The 25,347-nt window shown below is 40.8% G+C and overlaps 2 protein-coding genes across 3 annotated transcripts in view; both read right to left on the reverse strand.

The window, feature by feature from the left end:
* Nucleotides 1-1,332: 1,332 nt before the first annotated feature.
* On the reverse strand, nt 1,333-18,939 carry UBA2 (ubiquitin like modifier activating enzyme 2). Of its 2 annotated transcripts, none has more exons than XM_015640110.3 (17): nt 18,539-18,939; nt 14,977-15,060; nt 14,634-14,704; nt 13,461-13,525; nt 12,927-13,027; nt 12,660-12,781; nt 11,921-11,988; nt 9,206-9,327; nt 8,334-8,433; nt 7,639-7,796; nt 6,651-6,744; nt 6,445-6,557; nt 5,820-5,975; nt 5,162-5,258; nt 4,514-4,619; nt 3,601-3,737; nt 1,333-2,670 (listed from the first exon to the last, which is right to left on the reverse strand). In XM_015640110.3, the coding sequence occupies exons 1-17, from the start codon at nt 18,929-18,931 to the stop codon at nt 2,387-2,389; spliced, it is 2,271 nt and encodes a 756-aa protein (XP_015495596.2). In that variant the 5' UTR covers nt 18,932-18,939; the 3' UTR covers nt 1,333-2,386. The 2 variants fall into 2 exon arrangements, with proteins under 2 accessions (XP_015495596.2, XP_015495595.2); XM_015640109.3 differs by having other exon boundaries at nt 7,639-7,799.
* A 1,041-nt stretch (nt 18,940-19,980) lies between these two features.
* PDCD2L (programmed cell death 2 like) overlaps nt 19,981-25,347 on the reverse strand; it is a 7,997-nt gene continuing 2,630 nt past the window's right edge. Inside the window, exons 2-7 of the mRNA XM_015639567.1 lie at nt 25,257-25,345; nt 25,056-25,125; nt 23,552-24,039; nt 22,423-22,536; nt 20,642-20,790; nt 19,981-20,137 (exon numbers count right to left, since the gene is read on the reverse strand). Coding sequence (XP_015495053.1) covers nt 20,007-20,137; nt 20,642-20,790; nt 22,423-22,536; nt 23,552-24,039; nt 25,056-25,125; nt 25,257-25,345 — 1,041 coding nt within the window. The 3' untranslated portion in view covers nt 19,981-20,006. The remainder of the gene's footprint in view (nt 20,138-20,641; nt 20,791-22,422; nt 22,537-23,551; nt 24,040-25,055; nt 25,126-25,256; nt 25,346-25,347) is intronic.

Consider the following 25,347-nt stretch of genomic DNA (forward strand, 5'->3'; position numbering starts at 1 on the left):
AAGGAAAGTTTAAGTTGGAAAATTCTCTATTGATACAATGTTGGTGACTAGTAGCCAATTAAGGACACTCATACTCCACCAGTCCTGAAAAGCAGCTTTTCATTCTGCACAGCAGCAGTTTGCATTTAGTGCCTCATTCTGTACTGCCAAACTTCCAAAGGACTGACCAGAACAGCCAAGAGCTCACCCATGTTCTGTGGGAGCAGCCTGTGGAAAGGAAATACATTAAAAATCTCTTTCACATAAAAGTGTGTGACAGGAGGGATCCAGGAGCATTCTTGCACTGCCCAGGCAGGAGCAGCACAACTGCACCTTGTAAATACATCACCAGGTCATTGCTTGTGCAGTTCATCCTGGCCTTTCATGCTGCAAACCCAGTGACACAAGGTTATGAACAATAAACAATAACTTGAGGAGCAGCCAGGCAGAACCCCCCTGGTTGTTTTTTTCACCCTTTAATCTGTTGGTGACATTTCAATCCTCCTCATACTCCACTCAACTTCCAGCCCACAAACACTGAACTTCAGTAGAAATAATGCAGTAAGTTACCAGGGTATATCCTCTACAGGTGTTTTAAAAAAAGTTTGAAAGTAGTTTTATTTTTAATAAAGATTAAACCCAAAATATATCAGCCTTAATTTTTGGAAGATGTCATTATACATTAAATTCTAGTGCTTCAGCTGATTATGGCAAGTTTTCCACTGTAGCACTGAAATCCTTTCTCCAACACCTCTTATCTACATCTTTACCTCATCTTCACTCCTGCCAGCCAAGCAGCAACTAACTCAACAGGATTTCACTGTTCTGCCTCCAACCAAGCCCCTGCATATGACTGTTAGTGCCTAAAAGGAGAGATAAAACATTAATTGCCTTGTAGAAGTTGTTTTGCACAGCATTGGCAATTTTAACACAATGATGAGCTGGCCTTTTTTAACATTCTCTTTGTATAAAATTCACATTTGCTTTACAATTCACTCAGTCTGCAAACAGAGTAAATCTTGCTGCTCTGTGAGGCTCACTGCACACTCACCTATGAATGGGAGCAGTTTTGGGTCCCCAGCACAAAAGTGGGAATTATTTTGGTACAGTGACAGAAATGGCTAAACTAATTAATTAATGCATTCTGAGAAGCAACAGTGACAGTTTTGAGAGTTCCCAAGACAAATGCAGTAGGATTTAAGACACTGATTCTAAACATTACACTTTTATCCCACACATGAAGTGTAATGTATAAAAATCAGAGTTTTCTTCCTTCTGAAGTCATGAGGTGGTAAAAGCATGTGGTGGCACAACTGCTGCAGCTCAAGAGCCCAAGAATTGATTGTCCAAGAAAAAAAACATTCACAAAAATTTTATTAAAAAAATTCCCCTTTCATCTCAAACAAGTGAAGCTTAAGTTCTGTACTACTAGGTTATGTTTAGAAAAATGGAAAGAATACAGTAATTTTTGAAGGCTATACATTGTAAAATCCCATAAGTCAGCATAATCTTGGACTGTGCAAGCAAATATAGCAAGTATTTCAGATGTTATTTATTTGGTCCATCAGATGTACAGTATAGTAGTAGTATCTGAGTTTACAAAACATCAAATATAAATAACCTGAAACTGTAACAATACACAAAAATTTGCTTCTTACATTGACATACCAGGCAGTACGAGCTGAAAAACTGGAGTAAATTAACAGTTTTACAGTAATGTACATAGTGCCAGCTGATGTTTAAGAACACTGTTAGAAGATGGCACTAATTTGCTTTGTTGGATTTTCTTCTTTACTTGTTCAGGGTGTGAAAAATGTATAGGACTAGGCTAAAAATGTTATTCTTTAAGCATCTGTGATTCTGTGAATGCTGAAGGTGAAGCAGGCACACTTGCAACATGGCCTCAGAAAGGGATAAGCAAATGTGCAGGCAGGCCACTGCTGGGAAACTTCACAGGTAATCATTGAAAAATAAAAAATGTAGTTGCTTAAAATGTGGTCATCTGATGATGGCCCTTTCACTCAATAGAAGTAGGGGGTTTTGTCCTGTTGGATGATACCTAAAAGGCATTTACACAAAAATACCATGCTGTTTCCATGACTGTTTAGGTAAATACTTATCTGCAGGTATTCATAGACTATGTTTCTACCACATTTAATACATGGAATATGGAAAAAACTTCTGGAAGAGTCTATTGATAGTAGAGCTTTATCATCAAGAGAAACAGACACAAATTATTTAAGCCAGCAATTTGGTATCCACTTTGAACCAAGATCTTAGAGTTAGTCTAGTTCTGGACATTTTTCACATCCCACCACAATTTGCTGTTACAGTATGACATTATGTGAATCACTTTGTCAAGGGGCCTTAGGAGGTTCCCCCAAATGCTCTTCATCTTGCTCTTAGCTCAGCACACGCTCTTCGCCCCGACGCACTCACACCCTTTCTCCTCAAGTTTCCTCTTGTGGCTCCTGTTCTCCTCCTCCCCAAGGCTGCTGGAAGCACCCTCATCCTCAGACTCCACGATCATGAGGTCATCCTGCTCCTGCTCAGCACGCAATCTCTTGGGCCCCACGCACTCACAGCCCTTCTCCAGCTTCCTCTTGCGGTTCCTGCTCTCCACATCGTCAGCATTGCTGGAAGTACCTTCGTCCTCAGAGTCAACAATCACCACATCATCCTGCTCTGGAGCTGTAAAAGAGGTTTTGGGGATTCAAATGGATCCTGCAAAGACAATCTACTCTCAAACCAGTTTTTCTACATAAAAAATTGGAGCATTCTTTATCCACATTCTTTGCCACACAACTGCAAGGGTATCTGAAATGTCCTTGAAGTTACTAGAAAATATGGTTTTCACACTGGTATTCCTTCTTCACTACAGCTGTGGAAAATACTGCAATAAGCCAAAAATAGGGAAATGTGTTAGTTAGCAGGACTGTTTTTGCACATACAGAACAGAAGAATTGCTGCTGCCTGCAGCAGCTGTTGGGAAAAGAAGTTTTGAACACAGGGAGCTGTAGAGCAGCCTCTCCCTTCCCTACTGCACCCAGCACAACTCCCAGGAGAGGCCAGGTTCCAGGAGAGAGAAGCCTCAAGGAAAGGGAGAAGTGGAAGGGTGAGCAGACTTACAAAGCTAAAGGATAACAATGGATAGTATCAAGAAGGAAGATGGAACCAAATGTAAACTTTCAAGATACCTAGTGGATTTTGTTTGGTTTTAAACACAAATTCACTGTCAAAACTTATTAATTATGTTTAATTGTGCAATTCTTAATAGAATTAGGAGGAAATTTTAGCAATTCTCTTAAAATTTAGTTTTCCCTCAAACAGGAGGGAAGGGACTACAGACTTGGTGTCTTAAATCTGTGCACATATTTTATATGCAAAGAAACACCAGGTAAATAACAATTTCAGAGTGTATGTACTGTAAGCTTTTGTGCCTTTTGTGCTCTGTAAAAATTGTAAATGTGCATTTTTCTATGTATTATTAGTAAAATACAGAGGCAACTTAAATGCCTTTTACTTTGTATTGGTGAAGTTAAATCACAAAACTGAAGACAACTTTAATTGGATTGCACTAGTGACAGTCTGATTTGTTTAATATTGATTACTGTTGATTACCTGTTGATGTTGAGGGTTGTGCTCCATCATCACTACCATTGCTAATGCTCTTGGATGTTGGTTCTGGTGGTTTAGGGCCAATTCTTTCAGGGGTATCACCAACAACTTCAAATTCTACATCTTTTTCTAGGTCTTCACTGCAGAAAAATACATGTTTTAAACAGTTAGAAAATAAAATCCTGGTTTTTAAACAAAAAAACCCCCATTCAAGTATTAGAGCACCTTGCAACTGTGACAAAATGAGAAAACACACTGAAAAAGAAGAAAATCTGCCCAGTCTTCTTTCATAATTTATGCTTTGTCTATTCCTAAACACTATTCCACCCAGTGCTACAAATTCCAAATGCTGAGGAATCAGAAAAAAAATTGTCTGAGCTTCCCTTTCTTCCTTAACAGCACAGCCCTACTGCCACTGAACATGAAGTGTGAGTTTCTGTGTATGTCTATTACTTACCCAGGGTTAAATACACACCTCAGCTACTTCAGAGGGACTTCTGAACACAGGCAGTCAAGCAGAGGATATCTTATTCTAGCAGGCTGAGCTTTTTTTACCTTTCTAAATTTTAGGTTTTTTTTAAATGCCAGTTTTTTGCTTGTTGGTTGCCTCAAGTTAATTTGTTTTTGCAATGTATTCTTATGTTGTGTAACAAATTAGTGAAATAAACCTTTTTCAGTTATTGTTGTAAAAAGCAAAACCACAATAAAACAAGACCACAATAAGACACAAAACAAAACCAACCAAAAACCCTTAAACTGTAATTTCATAAAACATAACCATTATCTTTTGCCTCTATATTCCTTTTCAGCTGCTTAATCTCTGAACTTCATTCATGTATTTAAATTGTGAGTCAAAAATTCCCTGTGGAACTGTTCTATGTATATACACAAAAGATCCTTATTTCAGAATCCTTACCTATGAAGCACATTGATTAACAGAGTATAGTCCTGGAGGAAATCATCTGCTTGGAGTCGAGTGCCATTTCGAATTCCAAAGTCTGATAATTTCCTGTGATTATTTGCTATAAAAACAGTAAAAAAAAGTGCAGTGTGTAGAGCTGTTTACAGAAAGATTTTTATACCTGAATGAATATGGAGTACTCCAGAACTTTTATGTAGGAACATAAGATTAACACATATTAGCTATATTTAAATTAAAAGCTGGCATTTAAGCCTATTAGGAGTTAAAGCTACTTATGTTTGATTTATTTACTCCTCATGCCATCACATTCAGGCACTTCACAATTACTGTGTTTGGGAACATTTTGGATATGGTTTCTGGCATCATGAACAGAGCACTACCTATGAGCCAGCAAATGCAGGAGGTTTGCAGGCAGAAAACTGTTCCTGAAAGGAATCCTGACACTCCAGCCCAGCAGGGCTTTGTGCAGGAAAGCTGAGCTGCACATGCAGCACACAATACCCTGGCTGTCCTCAAACCACTTAAAACACTTGCAAACCCAGTGCACAGGGTGAGCACTGCAACATCTGCCATACAGCACTCTGCAGAGCCCCTTCCAAGGGTTTGTGTACTCTCACCCCAAACCCTCAGGAGCATACATACCTTCTGTTTCACCTTCTTCTGAGGAGATCAGGATAGTTCCCTTTCCATCATCTATTTGTACATCTGGTGCTACCATAGCAAATTTTTCTTTCAGGATCTGAAAACATAAATATATTCATAATTTATTAATAATTAATATATATTAAAATATATTAAATCTCTGACTTAAAAATATCTATTAAAAAAAAGAATCTTATGTTGATTTTCTTATTTTGGCTCATTTTCAGGCATCTACTGAAAGCCTATACTTTTTTGTTCACTTCCACAAACAAAATTATTATATTTTTGAGATCTGATACTTACAGGTTCATATATTCTAGAAAGTTCTTTAGAATACTTCATAAAATAACAGAATTACAAATCAATTGTGACCACAACTGTAATGCAGCTACTGAACTTTCAACTTAAATGCAAATTTCATTTTTTGCACTCAGACATAGGCTTTAAAACCACCAAAATTTACAAAATGCAAACATTCTTTCACAAGACATACAACACACATGGGCAAGAAGGATATTGGCTAATCAGCTCTTGTAGCTGAGAGAAATGTAGAGTAAATATAAACAGGAGATTCTCTGCCAAAATATACTGAGCAAATACCTTATTTTAATAATTTAAAGTATTAGATTCTAAATGAAAGCTGTAGCTTGAGATTTACCTTATCTTGGAGTGTCAACACAGTAACTTTGTGTGTGTTAAGTTTCACAGTCACTTCTGGCTTACTTGCACATACATAACAATTGGGATTTGGTGGATCCAAAGCACAAGGAACCAATAGCTTCTTCCTGGGATTTGGCTGCTTGTTCAGAAAAATCTTGAGGACAGACAAGAAGAAATCAGATTATTCTTTAATTACCAGCATGTCTTAAGCCTGTTTTCCTGCAGATTTCTTGTCCTGGTCTCCCAGACTGTCCTGTTCCCTAATCCTGTTCCCCTCTGCTGTGCCTGCTGAGCAGGAGGCTCACACGACCAGCTCACCCTGTGCTGACAGAGCAGCTCCTGCCAACATCTCTAACACCAAACAGCCACACTGCAAGTGATGGCAGCCTGGCTCTCTCTGCTATCCAGCACAAATGTTTATTAAGTCATTGGAATTTACTGATCCTTAACACCTGCACTTCTCTTTTCATTGTGAGTGGAAGTCCCCAGCATATTCAGAATCTACTGAAGTGACAAGTGACAGTAAAACTACACTAGTGAAAAAATGTTAAATCTAAAAAAAATGTTAGCTTTTAAACAAATAATAAATAGCAAGAAAACAAATGGATTTTATTCCCACTTACCGTTCTACACTGATCAATTTTCCCCGATAAAATCTTCAAACCCTCCAGCACTATCAGCCCAGCTATCACTGCATTGGTAGTGGCTATAGCTGGGATAATATTTCCTGCCATTGCTGCAAAACAAACAAGAGTATGAAGATCTTTAGCAGCAAAAGAAAACAAGAAGATCATAATATAAATAAAACAATGCTATATTTTATCCTTACACTTGATATCAAATCTGCTCTTCATATTCATTCCAAAAACATGCATCCTGAGGTTTGCAGCAGCAGTGACAAAATCCATGGCAGAAGGGTCATCCTAAAAAGAAGTTAATACAAAAAGCATTTAAAAATCTGATTACTCATTGGAAAGAGTTTGCAACAGATGGTTCCTAAAATCTTAAAAACCAGGATTTAAAAAATAAAAATTCTATACAAAATTCCATTTCAAATTCAATATACTTTCTCTTTTAGATGGTGTACTCAGAGCAGTAGCACTTTAAATACTAACTACAGTTTCTAAACATGTATTTTAGTATAATTAGTATATTTATTTTAGTTTAATTAATATATTTGTACTAATAAAAGGCCTTGTACATATATTTAAATCCTAAGTCTTATAATGTTTCAAACATTTTCAACATTGACTTTTGATTCTGAATCAGTTTCAAACACTGGGTGTTTCAGAAAGAAGCATTTGTACTATTTGTCACAGCAGTATTTTACTATTTTGCCCTGCCCCCCCTATATTTACAGACTACTTTTTTCTTATGCCAAATGACCACTGACTGGAAGTGATATTGTGTGTGGTGATAAACGAGAAAATTCTTGTTTTCTTCAACAGCTGATTGCTCATAACCTCAGTAAAACTCAGTAAAACTCCAGCTACTGACACAGGAGCAGGTTTTGGAGACAGATAAGAAGGGAAAAATTAAGTTGAGTTATTAAAATATTTTCAAAAATCAAAATATGACAAAATACTCTGTGCTTTTATGAGCTGGAGAATTTGGTGAATTAAGGTATTTCACACCACAGCAGTTAATCCTTGCTCTCAGTGAGTTACACAATACAGTGTTTAAAGAATATATTTGTTTACATATGGAAAGGGTTTCCATAAGGTGCCAGTTCTAAGCAGTATCATTTTGGAAGGAAACGGAATGAGCCCAACTAATATTTGTATTACACATGTAGATTTTATACATGGCAAACTAACCTTATCCCATATAAGTGCTTCTCCATCAGCCTTCTCAGCCAGGTGAAGACTCAGGGTTTTAACACTCTTAGAAAACAGGTCTGCATAGCTCCTGACATTGAGAACCTGCTGATCCTTCAACACTGCAGAGCTCTCATTCTGCTGGTCAGATATGTTCTCTTCTTTGGGGGAAAAAAAATAAGATCAGGAATATTTAGAAGTTCCACAGAAGTTCTCTCAAATAACTTTCCAATTTCAGCAAAATTTGGTGTTTTCTAAATTGAAGAATATCCTTAATCTACAGTAGCCCAAACATTTTACAACAAATTTGCATTTAAAACTGCAAGTATAGCTAAGATATCAGTCACCTAAACATGCACAAATTACAGCAAATATAAATTTTCAACCAAACAACTTTCAGAGATAAATCTTATGAGAAGTGCTTATGGTAAAGTGTCCTAGAATAAACTGACCTAATTTTCTTAAACCTGTATTTTCTACAGCCAATACTGAGCATCTAAAACAACAATTGCAAAACAGTCTTAGAAAAAGTGGTGTCAATATAGAGAAAAACTTGAAATAGTCAGGAAATGTAATGAATTAATGTGTTCATTATCAGAATTCAACTGCAGCAGTAAAAAAAATGTAAATATCACAGAGATGCATTAATAAACAGCAGGTACAACTTACAAATATACAGGAGGAGGGACAGTTACCTTGTTTTTGTACCTCAGCCCAGTCCAGTGGCACTGGAGGCTTTCTTTTCCTCCACAGCTTATCCATTGTCAGCAGATATCTAATGTCATCTTTGAAAAGCTAGGAAACATGAAAAAAAAAATAAATTAAAGGGAAAGGAAAAAAAAAACAAACCTGAAAAATCAGTGTTACATTGATGAGGTTTTGATTTTCTCCTTGACAGTATTTTTAACTACATAGAAAGATTCTAAAAACTTATTCCCCACTCTTAAACACTCATTGCATAGAGCAGACACAGTTCTGATTAATCTGGGGAGGAATAAAGTGAAAAATCAAGAAACAGTAGTTCAAACAGTGGTTTCACCTGTCTACTGAAGCCACCCCTATAGTTCTTTGTATGCCCTCTCTGAGATACATGAATGAACATGCCAAAGAATTTCCAAAGAAAAGTTATTGCTACCTATGAACATTTCCTCTATTTATCCACTTTCAGGAATTATTTGGAACAAGAACTCCTAAATCAGATTGTTTTTTCTTATGCCAGAGCCTGATAATGCACAGATATAATGCACAGATGACTGATGCTTTTAGGTCCTCAGATTGATTCTGATTATGCCCAGTGCAATTCCAGAGATCAAACAGACCCTTTCCCATTAAAAGTAATTGCAATGGAGTTTTGCACAGTGGTCAGGCTGCTGCAGCCATCTCTACAGATGCAATGGAATCTACAGATGCAAATGCTGCAAGAGACCAACACAACAGCAAATGTTGGTGGATGTCACGACACGATCATATGATGGCTAGCATTCAGTGTCCAAGCTGGGGCTTGACTTAATTTTACAGCACCTCGTACATTTTAAATAAAGACATTTATTTGGGGTAAAGAAGATACCTTAGTAAAAAGTTTAACTGGATCATAGCCAGTGGATTTAGCCCACTCCTTAGTTGAAACACGCTTAATCTCACCATCTTCATTGGATGCTAGTGCTCTAGCTTCTGCTTCTGCTGGCTCCCCTATTAATAAAGCAATAACCAGTATTTTAAATTAAATTAAAAAAAAAAATCCCATCCAAATATTACCCCCAGAGTCAATTACCAAAATTATGCAGGGAGCATAAAATGACTTTATTGCACCAAACAAAAGCTGAATTAGGCACAGTGTGCCTGATCCTCTTTGCCTCTGCAAAACTGCAACACACTGATTTAACCTGGTATCACCCAACTTCTTTATTGGCAGAAACAATGAATGATTGTTTCCCACTAATTTTCTCACATAATGTTGCTACTTCAGAAATGTCTTACCACCCCCTTTTAGTAGTCTCTTTTCTGGCTAGAATCTTAGTTTGGGTGGGATTTCAAAACAAACAAATTTAAAAAAATCAGTTCCCTATCTCTGGTTCTTTTCATACAAAAAAAATCTCTATTAAGATGCTAACAATTTTATTTCTTTCCCAGTCACATCCAAGAATTGCTATCGTGATTTCTAATAATGAGGTTGATGTTTTCATGGAACTATCTATTAACGTCTCAACTGAATGAGAAAAATCAACTCAGAGACCATCACTTTTTGTGTAAATTTGTGAATGTTTCCCCCCTTTCACCAATGCATCATTTGCATTATTTCATATTTATCTTCCTCATGTATCATTGCCCAGACATTCTGTATTGTGAAGCCTTCTACTACTTTTTGCAGTTAGTCCTCATGTTTTTTATTCTGAGTGACTTTGGCTAATCATCTGTGCTGAACAGCACACATCTCCCATCTGAGACTCCTCTAATCACCATTTATCTCTACCATTCAAGCAGTTTATTCACTTCAGGACCTTCAGCCTTTTTTGTCCCCTTGGCTGCTTATTCCCCTTGGAACCCCTTGGGTTCACCTCAACAGTTTTTGGATTTGGCCCCTGCACATTCAGAACAGCCTAAACCAGACACACACTGCACAGGCTTGCTGATTCCTTCCACGGACCTACAGAGCACAACCTCCTTTTATAAATGTTGCACTGACTCTTCCCTGGATGTCCTGCTTTGGGCTGAGAGTTAATTTTCCTTCTGGTAGCTGGTCCAGTGCTGTGCTTTGTAGTTGTCATGTTGGTAACACTCTGATGTTTTAGTTGTTCTAAGTTGTTCCTATGCCAAGTCAAGGACTTTTCAGTTTCCTGTGCTATGCCAGAGAGCAGGAGAACAAGGAGCTGGGAGGGAGCAGAGCCAGGACAGCTGACCTGAACTGACCACAGGGATATTCCAGACCTCAGAACATCCTGCTCAGCACATAAACTGGGGGAGTTGGCTGGGAGGGGCTGATCTCTGCCTGGGGACTGGCTGAGCATCCACTGGCCAGCAGGCAGTCAGCAACTGTGTAACCTGTTTGTCTTGAGTATTATTCCCCTCTCTTTATTCCAATTATTATCAATAATATGATACATTTGTTTCCATTATTAGCTGTTCTTATCCCAGCCTGTGAGGTTCACTTTTTGTGTGGTTCTCCCTGCTCTGGGCACAGCAGTGAGCAAGGGCTGCTGAGCTGCCAGCTGGGGTCAAACCTGGACACTGCCACCTCTGTGTGACCACAGCACCCCTAGGGTGGCCACTGCAGATCCAGGATCCAGCTCAGCAATCCTGTAACTCCCCTGCTGGCTTCACTTAAATAAGTGGCATTGCATTTGCTACCTATCAACTACTTTGTTTCAAGTGACTTGATATTGCCACTCTTTTTAAGACTCACCTATTTAATTCTGCACTTCCTGTAGGAACAACCTGTCCAGTGATCATTATCTGATGTTCAAAGAATTTGAAGAGTCGGAGGATCCTCTAAGCTCCCCCTCCCAAGTCCATTCATCTATCAAAGGATCCAAAAGAAGCAACCAACAATGATGCTTATTCACCTCATAGTAACTATGATTACTGTCCTTACAGAAAAATACTGAATAGCCTAAAAATATCACTCCAAATGGGCTTATTTCCAATGTAGATTAATGCTGAAGTGTTGCAGGCTAGAAGAGCTCAAACACAACTCCTGAAGTTCCTTGCAAACCCTCGGCTAGGAGTGGAAATGCAGAGTTATGGATGCTAAATTCTGACAGTGCCTGTACATATTACAGGCTGCAGAGCTTCTCAGGCTGGTCCTGAGAAAGTAGTCTGGGAAAGAATTAAAACAATCCTCAGGGACACAAAACAACCTTGCAGGTGTTGTTATGTGTTCCTTGTTTTCCTTGCAGGAGAAAGTCAGGGGGGTGGTGTACCCCACTGACCAATGATGGTAATGTAGCAGTTTACTAACCAATAAGAGTTTCCTTTCTGTACTTTCCACGTATCTGTCTATAAAGCAGGCCTGCAAGCAATAAACTAAAGGATCCTCTTGTTCTGACTCCTCGAGAGTCTGTGTCGTTCCTTCCAGCCGTTCCCAATCGGAACGACACAGAGTGGCTACAAACATCACTCAGTACTCTGTTCAAAATACAAGCCTCCCAGAGGCCAGTAACAGAATCTTCTTTAAAGAAAACTGGGCTGAACTCTCTAACCCTAAGAAACGTACAGAAAGGAGTCATAATCTCTGAAACAGAACATTCCAGTAACAGGGTAAGCCACCAGCTTATATCACACTCACAGGCAGCTTCAGGATCAGCTCTGTCAGGTGAGACTTCTTGATCAGCATCTTCTTCTCCAAACAACTGGCTATATAACAATTAAGAAAAAAAGACTAGAATTTCAGCATATCTGGTTAAAGATTCCAATATTTGCTAATGGATATATATTCATTTTAGGATTCTTGCTTTCAGACAGATTGCCACTTCACACATTGTTTTTTAAACTGATGGGATTCATCACATGTGGACTTAACACTGACAACACAAATATAAAAATTAATTTAGCAAAACAACTTTCTGTATAACTCACTCAGTAGCAAGTTATATTACTTAAATTTCACCCAATATTCAGCCTAATATTTACACTGCAGTACTAAATGCATTTTTAGAACCTCTGCGATATCCAAGGTTCCAACAAACTTTACACTTGTTTATACATGCATTAAACTGAAAAATGTGCTTACTTCATACAAAGATGAAGAATAAAGCAACCTCAACTGCTGTGCCAAACTACTCTGCCAGATTTTTTTTGCTATTAGACCAAGGCCTAAATACTAATCAACCTTCCATCTTTATAACCACTCCAGAACCCAGGTCAAGGAACTCAATTTTCACCATAATCCATCTAAATCAATTTAAAATTAATTTAAAATCCATTATAGTAAATAAAAGGTGTGTGAATTTTATTTCTTTCTCTGCAGGTTTAGAAACCAGAAGAATGAATCATAGTAGCTATTTTTTTTTAAAAAAGTCACTTACTTGAACAAATACTTTGCCCACACAATGCAGTGGATAGGCTCCGAGGGTGTATTTCGGATTGTGCAGCCTGGGAAAGTTTTCTGAGTTGGTTTAGGCTGACATTCATAACATTCTGTCACTCCCTGGTGAAAAATGAAGCATTTACTTGTCACTCTGACAAGGCTACTGGTAGTTTGGGCTATTAACAGATGAACTGTAACCCTATCTCCAAACACCCACTCCCTGTTGTCTAAAATAGCCAATGACAAGAGTGACACCCCACCTAACCTTTTTGATAACAGTTACTTGTCCAAGGTAGCCTGCAGTTCCACTCTCTATAAGAGGAATATCAGCAGCCAAACACATCCTGTTCACATGGTTACGGGCAGCTGCAAATCAAGAGGGTTTTAAAGAAAAAAATTGAATAGTTAAGAAAAAAGAAGTTTTACTTCTCCAAATTCAAACTAGCATCCTATGTGCTTATCTTTAATATACCTTGTTTCTCTATAGAGCACTACACCATTTTCACAAAGCCCAGTTTCCCATTCTCACAAGGTATGCAGACATTAATAAACACATCAAACTCAAGTTACTAAAGCTACCCACAGTACCCAGCAGTTCCCATGAAGCAGCAATTAATTAGCAGTGTACATTTCCTTTCAGAACACCTGCAGAAGCACTAAACCACCCCTTCAAGTTTCTAGCAAAGCACACAAGGCTTAGTCCAGCTGCAGATGCCTTGGGAAGATACTTGTTACTCAAATGACACTGCAGCAAAGAACAAGCAACATCTGCAATATAAAATCATAGTGAAAACTTCACCTCTGTTATCCAGAGCATTCATAACCAACGTAAACTGGCGGAAGAACTCTACGTTATAGTCAGGGCTACAGAAAACAAAAACAACATTTCAAATGGCACATCTGAGTTGTTGGTTATTACTGCACAACAGAAACTCTACTCATGCAACTGATGTTCATGTGATAAATTACACATATTAGAAATTTATAGATTTAGCTACCCTTTAACTTCCCCAATTGTCTTCTGCCCACTTTAAAGCTGGGTGAAAGCATGACTTTCATGCTGCTGGAAGGAAGCTACTGCAATTAGTACTAATTTGACCAATGAAACAGGCAGACAAGGGAAACTGATTAAACTACTCTGACCTAATGAGTAAATTGGCTGAGCTGTGGTAACTGACCTTAAAAACCATCAGCTGTGTCTAAAGCATGCACACTGTAATTACCACAGCTCATCAGACTGTGCATAATTCATTGTGCTGTGATAGCTCCACTGGTTTGGCTGTGTGGCCATACCCTGAGGAGCCAACACATGGGACCTTAAATCCTGATGCTTCAGTTATCTTTACATTGCATTTTTCTGACTTGAAGAAGAAGGTGGAGAAGAAGAGAGAGAAAAGAGGAAATAGGATTAACAGCATCAGGAGAAGGATACAGCAAGTCAGTGTTTCACTGGCTAAGAGCATCATCAAAGTTCAAACCTCCATGGTACATGGAAATTAGGGCAAATATAAATTAGAACATGGGGAACAGCTAGTGGAACCCTACATAATTGTACTCTGCTCACTGGTTGCAGAGCATAAAATCTAAATTTCAGCAGCTTGGGGCTTATATAAATGATACTTAGTTACCTACACACACACACAAAGGACTTAATTTTTTTAATCATATATTCAACATTCACATGTCTTTTAATTTCATTACTGCTCAAGACATCAGGACATCCTTACAGAGTAGAAACTCATGTTGCCAATAAAATGAAAACAGACACAAACAAATGACTACAGCTTACTACCAGAGCTTAAAACCCATGCAAAAGCCAGATTTCCACTCATGTGTGTGGTAGTTCATATTCACAGCTATTTCTCCTTACTGAGGAAGCCTTGTAAGATACCTTAAAGCACACCATTGTAGCATTTAAATAACACAGTACTTGCAAATCAAACATGTAATTAGAGCTTAAAACCAAACATACTTCATGATGCTATCATGGTAAGCTATAATATTAGCTTCTGGACAAAACTGTAACACGCTTTCCTTGGCAACCTAGAAACAAAACAAAAAAAAAGAAAACAAAAAAAACACTTATTATTTCTTCCTTCCTTCTAAAAGACAGACTTGATACCAGCTGTGTATCGAGTAACTTGACTACCTTAAAAGATTTAAATATTTTAATAATGAAATGCTGTGGACAGCCACAATCAGCCAACCAACACTTACTTACCTCTTCTGAGCAGAAACTAAACTGTGACATGTTTCTAACACTATCCACAAAATAATACAGAATAACAAGGCTTGAGCTTTGACTTTTTCCTCACCTGTGATTTTGATCTTCCAACATGTTTCTTCTGAAACAGAAACTGTCTGTTGAGATTGCTGACATCAATAGTATCCAAATCAATCTATAAACACACAAGAGAGGCATTTCACTTTCATAGGAAGAAAAGGAACAAAACCATTAACACAGTTTGAAGAAAAGACAATTGGCCCAAACACAGAAACTTTACAGACCACTTCTCCCACGTTTCAGGTGTTACATCAGCACTACAACAACTGAAGAGGCACAAGTGGTCACCTAATTATCTTCAGGAATCCATCTGTTATCAATGCTTGCTGACAGGGGACCACTACAGTGCAGGGCTACCTGAGAACAAACTTTCTGCAGAGAGCCCCTGCTGAAAATGCACATGACTCTCGAGACACATCCACACAGCAGTGAGCAGAAAGCAAACACCAGTGATGCTGCTTGCACAGGATAAAGATTTTAGCAGCAGTTCCTGAAGAGCTCAGTGCAAGCTCAGGTGGGAAAATGCCAAAATCCATCGAAACAGGTCCAGCCAGCCTCTCCCTGCACCGCCCACCCTGAGCACTGGCTCGGTGCTTCCCCCAGGCCCAGGAAAGGCTGCTCCAAACTAACTGGTCCTTCCACTTTATAGAGCATGGCTTTAAGTACCTGAATCAGTAAATCAAGGGCTGCACAACCACCTTACACACACACTGCAGGGCAAAAGCTTTTACTGCTTGTCCCCAGGACCAACTGCCCAAGTGCACATTAACAAATTATGAAGTCTACTTATAAAAAAAGAAATCAAATCACTCAATCAAAATGTTTAAAAACATGCAGCATAGAGCACAAAGGATGCCATGACTGCAATTCCCTTAACAGCTATGTTTCTATTTATTTATGCACAGGAACAGCATAAACCCCCATATCTTTAGCCCCCACAAGAATTAAGAAGATTTAACTAGAACTTTGACATTTATTCCTAGCTTTGTTATCACTTCTTCTTGTGCAATTGAAGTTTCTTTGATCAACAGCTCTTATTAGCGTCTTCTCCTGTCCTTAACATTTTTAATGAGGAGAGTTTTTCTGAGCATCAGAGATACTTCTCCCAAATTCTCACAGGTAATGCTGACATACTCAGCACAGTAACACCTTCAGCTACCCAGAGAGCACTCCCAGACTGACTGTGCAGTGAGTGTGAAGTTGAAATGTGACCTGCTCAGGGTGCTCTCACATGCTTCTGACTACCTGAACTGTGAAAAAAGCATGGCACACACTCTTTGAATATCCTCTACATGAGAGATTCAAACCCTAAGATTAATCCACCTCTTTTCTTTGGGGAATATTTTCAATTGAAGGAGTAAGTTTTAACATACTAAAAACTGCAATAGCTACAGAGTTTAAATAAAACAGTTAATAAAAGCACATGTGGATACAGAGCAAACAGAAAAGATACTGTGTTTTGAAAATATATTATAGAGCCGAGACTGTTAAACATTACTGCCACAGCAATTACTTGTGGCCTTGTCTCTTTTCATGAAAATGGTATTTGCGTAATTCACATTTCTACCTCCGTTCCTTCCTCAAAAGACACACAGAAAGCTTGCTTAGTCCAAAGCCAGAAAGCCCAAGAACTTCTGGGAAAACAGTAAAATACAAAACTGTTAAAAACTTCACTAGCCACTAAGCTTTGAATATTTCAGCTGGAGAGGATGACAAGTGACATCAGCTCCTGCTGAGAACAAGAATTACAGCATTAAAGGGAGCAAAGGGAGTTCTCCAGAGAGAAAACTTGAGACCATCAGACCTCAACAGAAGCCTCGGTCTAGCTAAGAATGATGAGAATTTAACAGCTCATTTATAAGACAACTACACTCTCCCCATTTTGGTAACCTGGAAGAAAAGGCATCATAAACTTAACAACATTTATTCATGTTCTTAATTCAGACCTGGATCCCAAAAAAATGTAATTCTGTTCTTCATTCATAGGACAAGGGTATGCCTTTCAAGACACTAAGGTCACATATTAGTCAATTGTCTGGTATTCAAAACCAGTAATTTTTTTTTAGTATTAATATTATTTTTAAAAAAATCACAACTTACTTATAAAAATAAAAAGTATTTTCAGATGTTCAAGTTTGTTAATATTTAATAACTGATGAAAACTCTCAAAAATATCACAAATGCTGACAAAAGCTATTTATTCTGCTAACAGCAAAATCCCTCTTTGTCTAACAAGTCTTCTTTTGCCTTTGCCTTGTCTTGTACCCACATTTTGTTTGTACCCACAATTGTTCCCTATTTATGTCTTGCATAAAACACTGCCATCACTGGCATATGAAGACAGCCCTGATCCAACCTGTATTTAAGTTAATGAAGTCCCACCAAGTCAGCCTTGAAAAGCAGTACCGACTCCCAAACCATAACAAGTGAAACAACAAGCACACCCCGATGAGATTCATGCCTAATGACTAATTGGAAAATCAGGAGCTTTAAGCTGTGTTATAATGGACTGCAGGAGCACATAACTGACAGCAGAGCAGGGGGGGAAAGAAGGGAACAGTGCACAAAATGCTCCCACTCCTCTGCAGTTATTTATTTCCCTGGTGCAGTGTTCAAACTGGACAGTCTCTCAAACCAAAGGAAAAATTGGAATTAAACATATTCTACAAGTTTAAAAACTTGTAGGAAAGCCCAAGCCGTAAGAATAACCAGTAACTGTTTTCTTCTAGAAGCTGATATGGTTGTAGATAGGAGCTGCTCTGCTCAACAAGTCTGACTGCAAACCCAAACTCCTCACAACCTGTCACACAAAACTCAGATGTGACTCCTGGACACGTTAGTTAAAAGGTATTGAAGGAAACAGACCTATGTTCTAGCTGGTTTTAAAACCATATGCTCTTCCTTACTACAGTAAGAAACCAATAAAGGTCTGGATCTGGCAATCATATTTTCACCAACAGTATTTCCCTCTATCGCTTTTATATTACTAGCCTCTCACATCTGCCCTTCCTGTACGCATTCACAGATTAATATCTGGAAGCAAAAGTGAAAGCACGAGCCCGCGGGAAGCGCCAGCACTGACGGGTTTACAGCCCGGGATCTGAAAGCACAGTTCACCTCTCCCGGGGGTTTTTGGCAGCAATTCACCACCGGACCACCACCCCCAGCTCCGGCAAAGGCGGCACTCAGCAAAACTAACGACTTTCAAGATCTCTCCGGGCAGCAAGCAGGGCACAGCGCGGTCTCCCGGGCGGTTCCATCCGTACGGACACATACGGCTTTGCCAGGACGGCGGCCGGACCTCGGCGGGAGAAGGAGGAGCTCCCGCGCCCGGCGGGGGCCGGGGCTGAGGGGGGCGGCGATGGCGCGCAGGCCGCGGTCCCTTTGTGGCGCCCCGGCCCGGCGGTCCCGCGGCGGCTTTGGCGGGCCGGGGCGCTTTGAAACCGCGCCCACACCGCAGCGGCAGAGCGGCCCCGCCGACGCCGCGCCCCCGCCGAGCGGCACCCGCGGCCCCGGGCCCGGCCTCCCCCCGCCCGCCCGCCCGCCCGCCCGCGCCGGAGCGCCCCAGCTCCCGCCCCGGCATCGACCCGCACCACGTAAATGCTGCTGAAGCCGGTGAGCACCAGGTTCTTGAGCAGCTCGCAGCCGATGCCGCCGGCCCCCACCACCAGGACCCGCGCCTGGGACACGGCCTGGGCCAGCTCGGGGCGCAGAGGCCCCGACAGCGCCGCCGCCATGATGGACACGGCGGCGCCTCCGCGCGCCTCCTCACGGGCCCGCCGGGACAGAGCGCCGCCCGCGAGCGCGCAGCGCCCCCTACCGCCCCGGAGGACCGCGCACTGCCCGGGAAAGCCACCGCGGGGCGGAGCCGGAGCAACCCGAGTTCGAGCCCCGCTGCCGCCAGAGAGCCCCAGGGAGCACTCCTGGCGCAACAGATTTTTATTTGTTGCATTAATTCTTAATATATTTATAGTTAAAATATACATATTTAATATGTTTATATGCTAATGATTTTTATATATTATATTATTATAAAGAGAGCTCAATAAGTGTTTGGACAATGTTCCCAAGCACATTCGTGGGGCATCCTGAGCAGGGCCAGGACTTCATGATCCTGATGGGTCCCCCCCAGCTCAGTATATTCTATTATATTTTTAATATATTTATTTCTAATGATTTTTATTTTTTATATGAATTTTTATGACTCCACCTAAGTTAACTAGCTTGCCTCCAGAAGCTGACATGGTAAGCTACAATTCCTCCTTAAGAGCAGTTTTGCAATGTGTGTCGTTTCCTCTCCTCCCCACCTCCCCTTTAAACCCACACTTTCAGTGCATTAATTCATGTTTCAGCATTAAATCTGTATAGAATGCTCTAAGGCCACTCAAATTACTTTTCTTTCAGTCAGTGGAGATATTGCAGTTCAGCCCAGGCAGCAGGGAAGGCACAGGAGAATGCAGATGTTTTATAGCTGCACAATCCCCCTGCACCGAGGCAGGTGCTGAGCCTACCCCACTTCTGTACCTGTGAGAACACAAGGGTTTAACTCACCCCTGCATCTCCTCCCTACACAAACCCATGGCACTGCCACAGCTCATTTTACAAACTGAACAAATGGAACCTTTCCTTCACTGGAAAAACAGAAAAGCTTCATGTTGGAAGGCTGCAGGGACAGCAGAATTTTTTAAAATCAGGCTAGCATTAAGTTCTCCACTGGTAAGAGTTTCTAAAAACTGGATTCTGTGTGGCTGATGGATACTAATAGTATACGAGAAAGTTTTTCTCCTTTACTTCTGTCCCAAATACTAAGAGTAACTAGAACTGTGAAACAAGCTCTACACTACAACTTCCATGTGTAATCAAAGTATGTGAATTTTGCCACCACATTTTAGAGGCATGCTAATATCTTCCAATCAGTTATTCTTGGAAATAAGCACAATGCCATTAAACAGATTTAATTTTTCACCACATCTGAGGAAAATTCTGTGTGTAATTACATACTAGTAGTAAAAGAAACCAAAACATCCCAACAGACTTTTCGTCTATGCAGAGAAATACAATTTATTTAAATAATCTCTGATCTGGGTCTTCTTGTACAAAAATATATTCTTCAAGAGGAGTTTGATGATTGGTCGGCCAACAGCTTCTCTCACACGTGTAAACTATAACAGTTCCAAATTCCACTGACAGATCTAGAAACAAAGCAACAAAGGTACATAAGGGTATGAAAAGTGACATAATTAGGGGCTATTGCTTACCTCTAGACTTTAGTCTTTGCACAAATTAATTCAGCCTCCTCTGTAAACAGCATTTTCTAATGTTAAACATTTTACAGGCAGCCAAATCAGAATTTTCGAAGAGATTTTTAATTATCTGCAATCTTATCTCTTATCTCCAAATCTCTTATCTATTTTCCAAGGCCTCCTTTAAGAGGCAATAAAGACAAATGCTCCCAAGGCTGTGGAATTATCCCTACTGCAGTTATTGAAGTTCACTAGTGAGCAACTCAAACTGTAATCAGAGATTCCATAAAGCAGAGTTCTCTCTTTGCTCACTGAAATCTGCAGTGGAGATTCTCTGAACACCATCCCTGTGGTTAAGCACATGTGGGTAGCTGGAAACAACCCAAACTGCAATTCACTGCACTTTCCCAAAAGGGAGACTGACAGAAATATTGATTCAACCAAGTCAAGCACCTGAGTCACTCTGAAGCATGCTGACCAGCGTGGGCATCAGCTGGAACTCAAACACTCTGCTGCTTCCACAGTTACTGCAGGCTGGAATATCCTGGTCCAGGTTGGCTGGAGGACATGTGATGAATAAAGGCTGGCCACCCCAAGAGTATCTGAGAGAAGACAGGGAAGAAAAAATGATGAATTTTTAAAATATCTAAATTTGATAGGAAATCTTAGATGTTGGCAACAGTGTTCAGGATTTGCTGAAATCTCTGAACCTGCTTCAAGTAAAAAACATGGTTGTGAGTCAGGAGCTTCAAAGGAATCATGAACCAAAAAATAAAGACAGGGAGGGGGAAACACTTGGTAGGTTAATGTTTGGAAAATCTTAAGGAAAGAGCTGTATTTAGAGGAGACAAATGCTTTGAATGGACACGTCCAAAATATGCTGTACTGGAATAATTTCCTTAATTTGCCTAAAAAATGGAATCCTAAACAGTGGCAATAAAATATAAAAATCCAACAAAATAAAACATAAAATTCGACAAGTATAAGATTTAACATCAAACTGGTCTCAAAACCACTGTAGCTATGGCTCAGAAGTGTTGGTTTATTTTTAAGAGCTACTAGAACATTGCAGCTTACAGGAAACAAAGACTAAGGATGGTTTCCACTGAATATCAAGCAGGAGATTCTGTGCTCTGCTGAAGGCCAACAGGGACCCTGCAGGCAAGGGAAATATGAGTCTAAGAACACACTGACAGCCCTCAGGGAGGGCAAAGGGAAGCTATGGAAAGATTCTAACCAGGGACAGCCCAAGGAGCACCAGAGCTGATGTTTTATAGGATTGGAAAATTCAAAGAGCATAATACTGCAAAGTGACAGATCCAGTGAAAAGCTGTCTGAAAATGCTACTTGCACTCTGCACTAGAAAATCTCCTATATAATCTTTGGCAATTAATAATTTTCTCATGTCCCTTTTCTGTCTAAGCAGCCACTCAGACTTTTAACTCCTCATCAAAAAGGGATGAACTAACTCCAGTTAGCTCCACCTGGTACTGCAAAGTTGGTAAAACAAAAACCCTGTCACTACACTGAGACAGCCTGACCAGACAGGCAGCACTGGACTCCCTGGAGCAGTCAGTGTGATCCATGAAAACCTGTATTTTCTGATACTATGAATGACTTATGATTTACTCTTTGCTATATTCCCATCCAGCATCAACTCCTCACTCCGGAAGAGAAGCTACTCTGAGGTTACACCTGCTTTTGCTCTAGGAAAAGCAACAGGTTTAAAAGACCTCAAGACTTATGGGTGCTGAGGGGAGTCCACAATGAGCTGCAGAATTGGAGCCCTAAAACAAGTAATTCCTTGCAGGACAGACATTAGAAATTCCACAAAATTTCAGAGGAGAAGACAGCATTGGAAATCTATCACAACAGCACCCCACTGTCATATTTCCCCCTCAACACTGTCTCTTGGAAACCTCTGTGCCTGGATTTCAGTGAGGCTTCAAAGACAGTCAGGCTCTCTTCTCATCAGGTCTTATCTCAAAACTCTCCCACAGCCAGAGCTATGGTCTCTGATCCTGCTTTGCTTCTCATCTACTTAAACTTTGTAAAAAGAAAGCCCAACCAGGGACTGAAGTCTGACCAGAGACATGGCAACAGCCTCCACTGCAGTTTTTTTCAGTTAAGGAATTAAAACATACACATATTTCCAATAAAGAATTTATTCTGATGTACCAACCATCCATGCCAATGATTTGTATCTCCCTGTTACAACCAGATTATCAACCTACCTTAGAATCTGTTCAGGACAGATAGATATTCTTTTCATGAATTTATGGAATGTGTGATCCCAGCTTTTGACTTCACTCTTCTCATATTTTTCATTACCATCTTCACCTGCAAAACTGTATGGAAACAAGAAACAAACTGTCTGGTAAGGTTTTCAGTAAAACATGAATGTTTTAAATAAGGAATGGTTACTGTAATCTCACATTAATTATACTAAATACACTGAAAAAATATATACATGTTAAGAGCAAATTCCTGTTAGAGGTTGCAAGTGAAACTTTTTTCTTCTCATTCTTTGGTTTCTGGTGACTTACTAACAGTGTTGCAAACTATCACATGGGACTCAAATCCACCAGATACCTGCTTTATTCCATCAAAAACCCCTTCCTCTAATAACTCCTGAAAAATTTTGTGGTTTTTAAATTGTGATGTTGTCTTTTGCAATTTTGAATCAAGCATAACTGAACTTCTACAGTTGTATAAAGGTCAACAAAAATCAACAGGACCAGCACTGCTGAAAAGTCTTCTCTGCAGATTCTGCAGCTGACAGCAGCTTTAGCTCTAAACAAATCAATGTTGTCCACAGTTCAGGCACAAGTGGCCAAAAGTCCTCACTGTGACCACCTAAGTTCAATATTTTACTAAGAAAATATTTTCAGTAACCATGCTCAAGAGTTGTTTTTCAGGCAACCTTTACTAAACCTTCAGGTGTCCTACCATCAACCCAGTCTCTAGCCAAAATCCCTGAAAAATTCAACTCCTGAAGATGCAACAAGAGCATAAGAAGAGCTTTAGCCCTGTAAAGTAAAAGGCATGAAATGTCATGATAGAAAGTCATGCCATTTAGCACAGATACTGTTTCAAAGATTAACCATCCACTGCACCATCTGGAGCCTGTGAACACTCCAAGTGCTCCATCACTCAGAAATAGCTGCATCTTTGAGTAACTCCAGATTTGGCAGCACTGGCTGCACTGCTCTGGTCTTCCTGCACAGCACACCACCGGTTCCTGAAGGAGGTTCCAGACATCATCTTTCAGGTTTAGTGCGACTCCCATTTAGATTATCAATCAGCATACAGGAAACAACAAAATTCCTTCAGTTTCTCCACAAAATCCAGACCTGTTCTCACCTTTCTGACATCATCTGTTCCAAATCAACACACTCTCTCTGCTGATACTCCTTCAGTAGCTTATGTGCATGATGTGTGTCAAGGAAACCCATGTAGTCTTCCTCATTCACAACATTAATGTAGAAGGGCTGGAACACAGGAGCTGAAGCAGCCGTTGCCATCACCATGTCCTCCCTGGCTGCAGGATGTGTGTCCTGGGCACCTGGGCCATTCATGTCCTCCCTGGCTGCAGGATGTGTGTCCTGGGCATCTGGGCCATCCATGTCCTCCCTGGCTGCAGGATGTGTGTCCTGGGGACCCGAGCCATCGGCAGGCTCACACAGGTGCAGCTGCTGGAGCTGGGATGCAAACTCCACCTCGCTGCTCACAGCTTCCTTTAGGCCAAGCAGCTCAAGGGAGGCACATGCAGGAGGCTCTGCTCCATCACAGGCTCCCCAGTCATCTGCATCTTCACACCAATCCTTTGCAGAAAAGTTCCATTCTTCTTTCTGAGAACCAAAAAAAGCCAAAAGGGAAGAGAACATTGCCAAGGTCTGCCACCCTGATGTTCCTCAAATTCAGCTTCTAACAGATGACAGAACTGAGGCCTTAACCTAATGCTCAGCGCTGTTGCACCTACTCTCCTCACCGTGGTACTTCCCAACACAGCCACACTTCCTTCTCCCACCAGCACAGTTCTGGCAAAAACATCTCATGCTGCAAAAACAGCAAGAATTGACGAGCCCTCAGAGAGGCTCTTGTGCTCCTGCTGCCATGCCCTGGCTGCAGCACAGCCCCTGCCAGCTGCGGGGGCAGCTCCAGCTGAAGCAGCAACTGCACCCAACTGGAATTCTGCACCCAAAGGGCAAAATACAGAAAGAGATAATAATAACACCACCACCATATTATCAGAGTACAAGCCCATTTATCACAGGTCAAAGTTTCACATTGCAAATGCACCAACTGAATAAATCCTCCCTGCCTGCCTCCACTAGCTTGGTGTCACCCTACTCCTCCAATCTGCTGTAGCCAACATGCCATTTTTTCTCACAAGTATATCAATTGAGTCACTTTAATTAAAAAGCTTGTGTTAAACTTAAAGAGATCCATTTAAAATAGAAGACAAAGAAAACAGCTTTAAGATCCAAACTTAAACAGTATAGCCCAATCCACCTGAAGTCGAAGAAGCAAGTTTAGTCAGCTGCACTACTAAGTATCAGTTTTGGCCATACAGCTGGACTGTTATTTCCACTTTAAAACCAGCCTGCAAATAGTAGCTTAATCACTGTTTAACTTGTCTTATAGTCAACAGCATAGTGCAGTGACAAAAATTCTGTGACCACGACTTCTCCACACAACCACGGAACGTGACTGGAAACCATCAGAGTACAGCTTCAGCAGGAAGCTTATTTAAACAAGGAGATGCAGGGTGTGCAAGTCATGCAGCTCAGCTCCGGCTCTGGTCCGGAGCGCTCCCCCTGCAGCCCCGGCACAGCCCGGGCAGGCACAGAAAGCTGAGCTCTACCTGTTTGACGCCGAGATCTCGGGGTTCCTTCTCCTGGTCCTGCGAGGACTGGGAGCGCAGCACCTTCCAGCTTCCATGTGCCGGGCAAAGAGAAACAGAGGGTGAGTGGGACAGCTGACCGGCGGCAGGAACAACAACAGCAACAGGAACAGCAACACCACCACCACCGAGGAGGGCCCCGCCCCGCGGCCCGGCGCTCACCTGCGGGCGGCTCCCCAGCAGCGCGGCGCGGCGCAGGCGAACACGTGGAGCGCGCGGTGCGCGGGGACGCGCTCCAGCGGGCAGTACACCT

Source organism: Parus major, chromosome 11 (assembly GCF_001522545.3).
Source record: "Parus major isolate Abel chromosome 11, Parus_major1.1, whole genome shotgun sequence".
In the NCBI taxonomy this organism is placed as follows: domain Eukaryota; kingdom Metazoa; phylum Chordata; class Aves; order Passeriformes; family Paridae; genus Parus; species Parus major.

Coding starts and splice junctions, on each gene's coding strand:
- UBA2 (XM_015640109.3), bottom strand. CDS start 18,931: ATGTATATTTTAACTATAAATATATTAAGAATTAATGCAACAAATAAA. Junction 13,526..14,633: donor TACCATGATAGCATCATGAA/GTATGTTTGGTT, acceptor TGTTTTCTGTAG/CCCTGACTATAACGTAGAGT. Junction 5,259..5,819: donor TGTTGACACTCCAAGATAAG/GTAAATCTCAAG, acceptor TTATGTTTTCAG/ATCCTGAAAGAAAAATTTGC.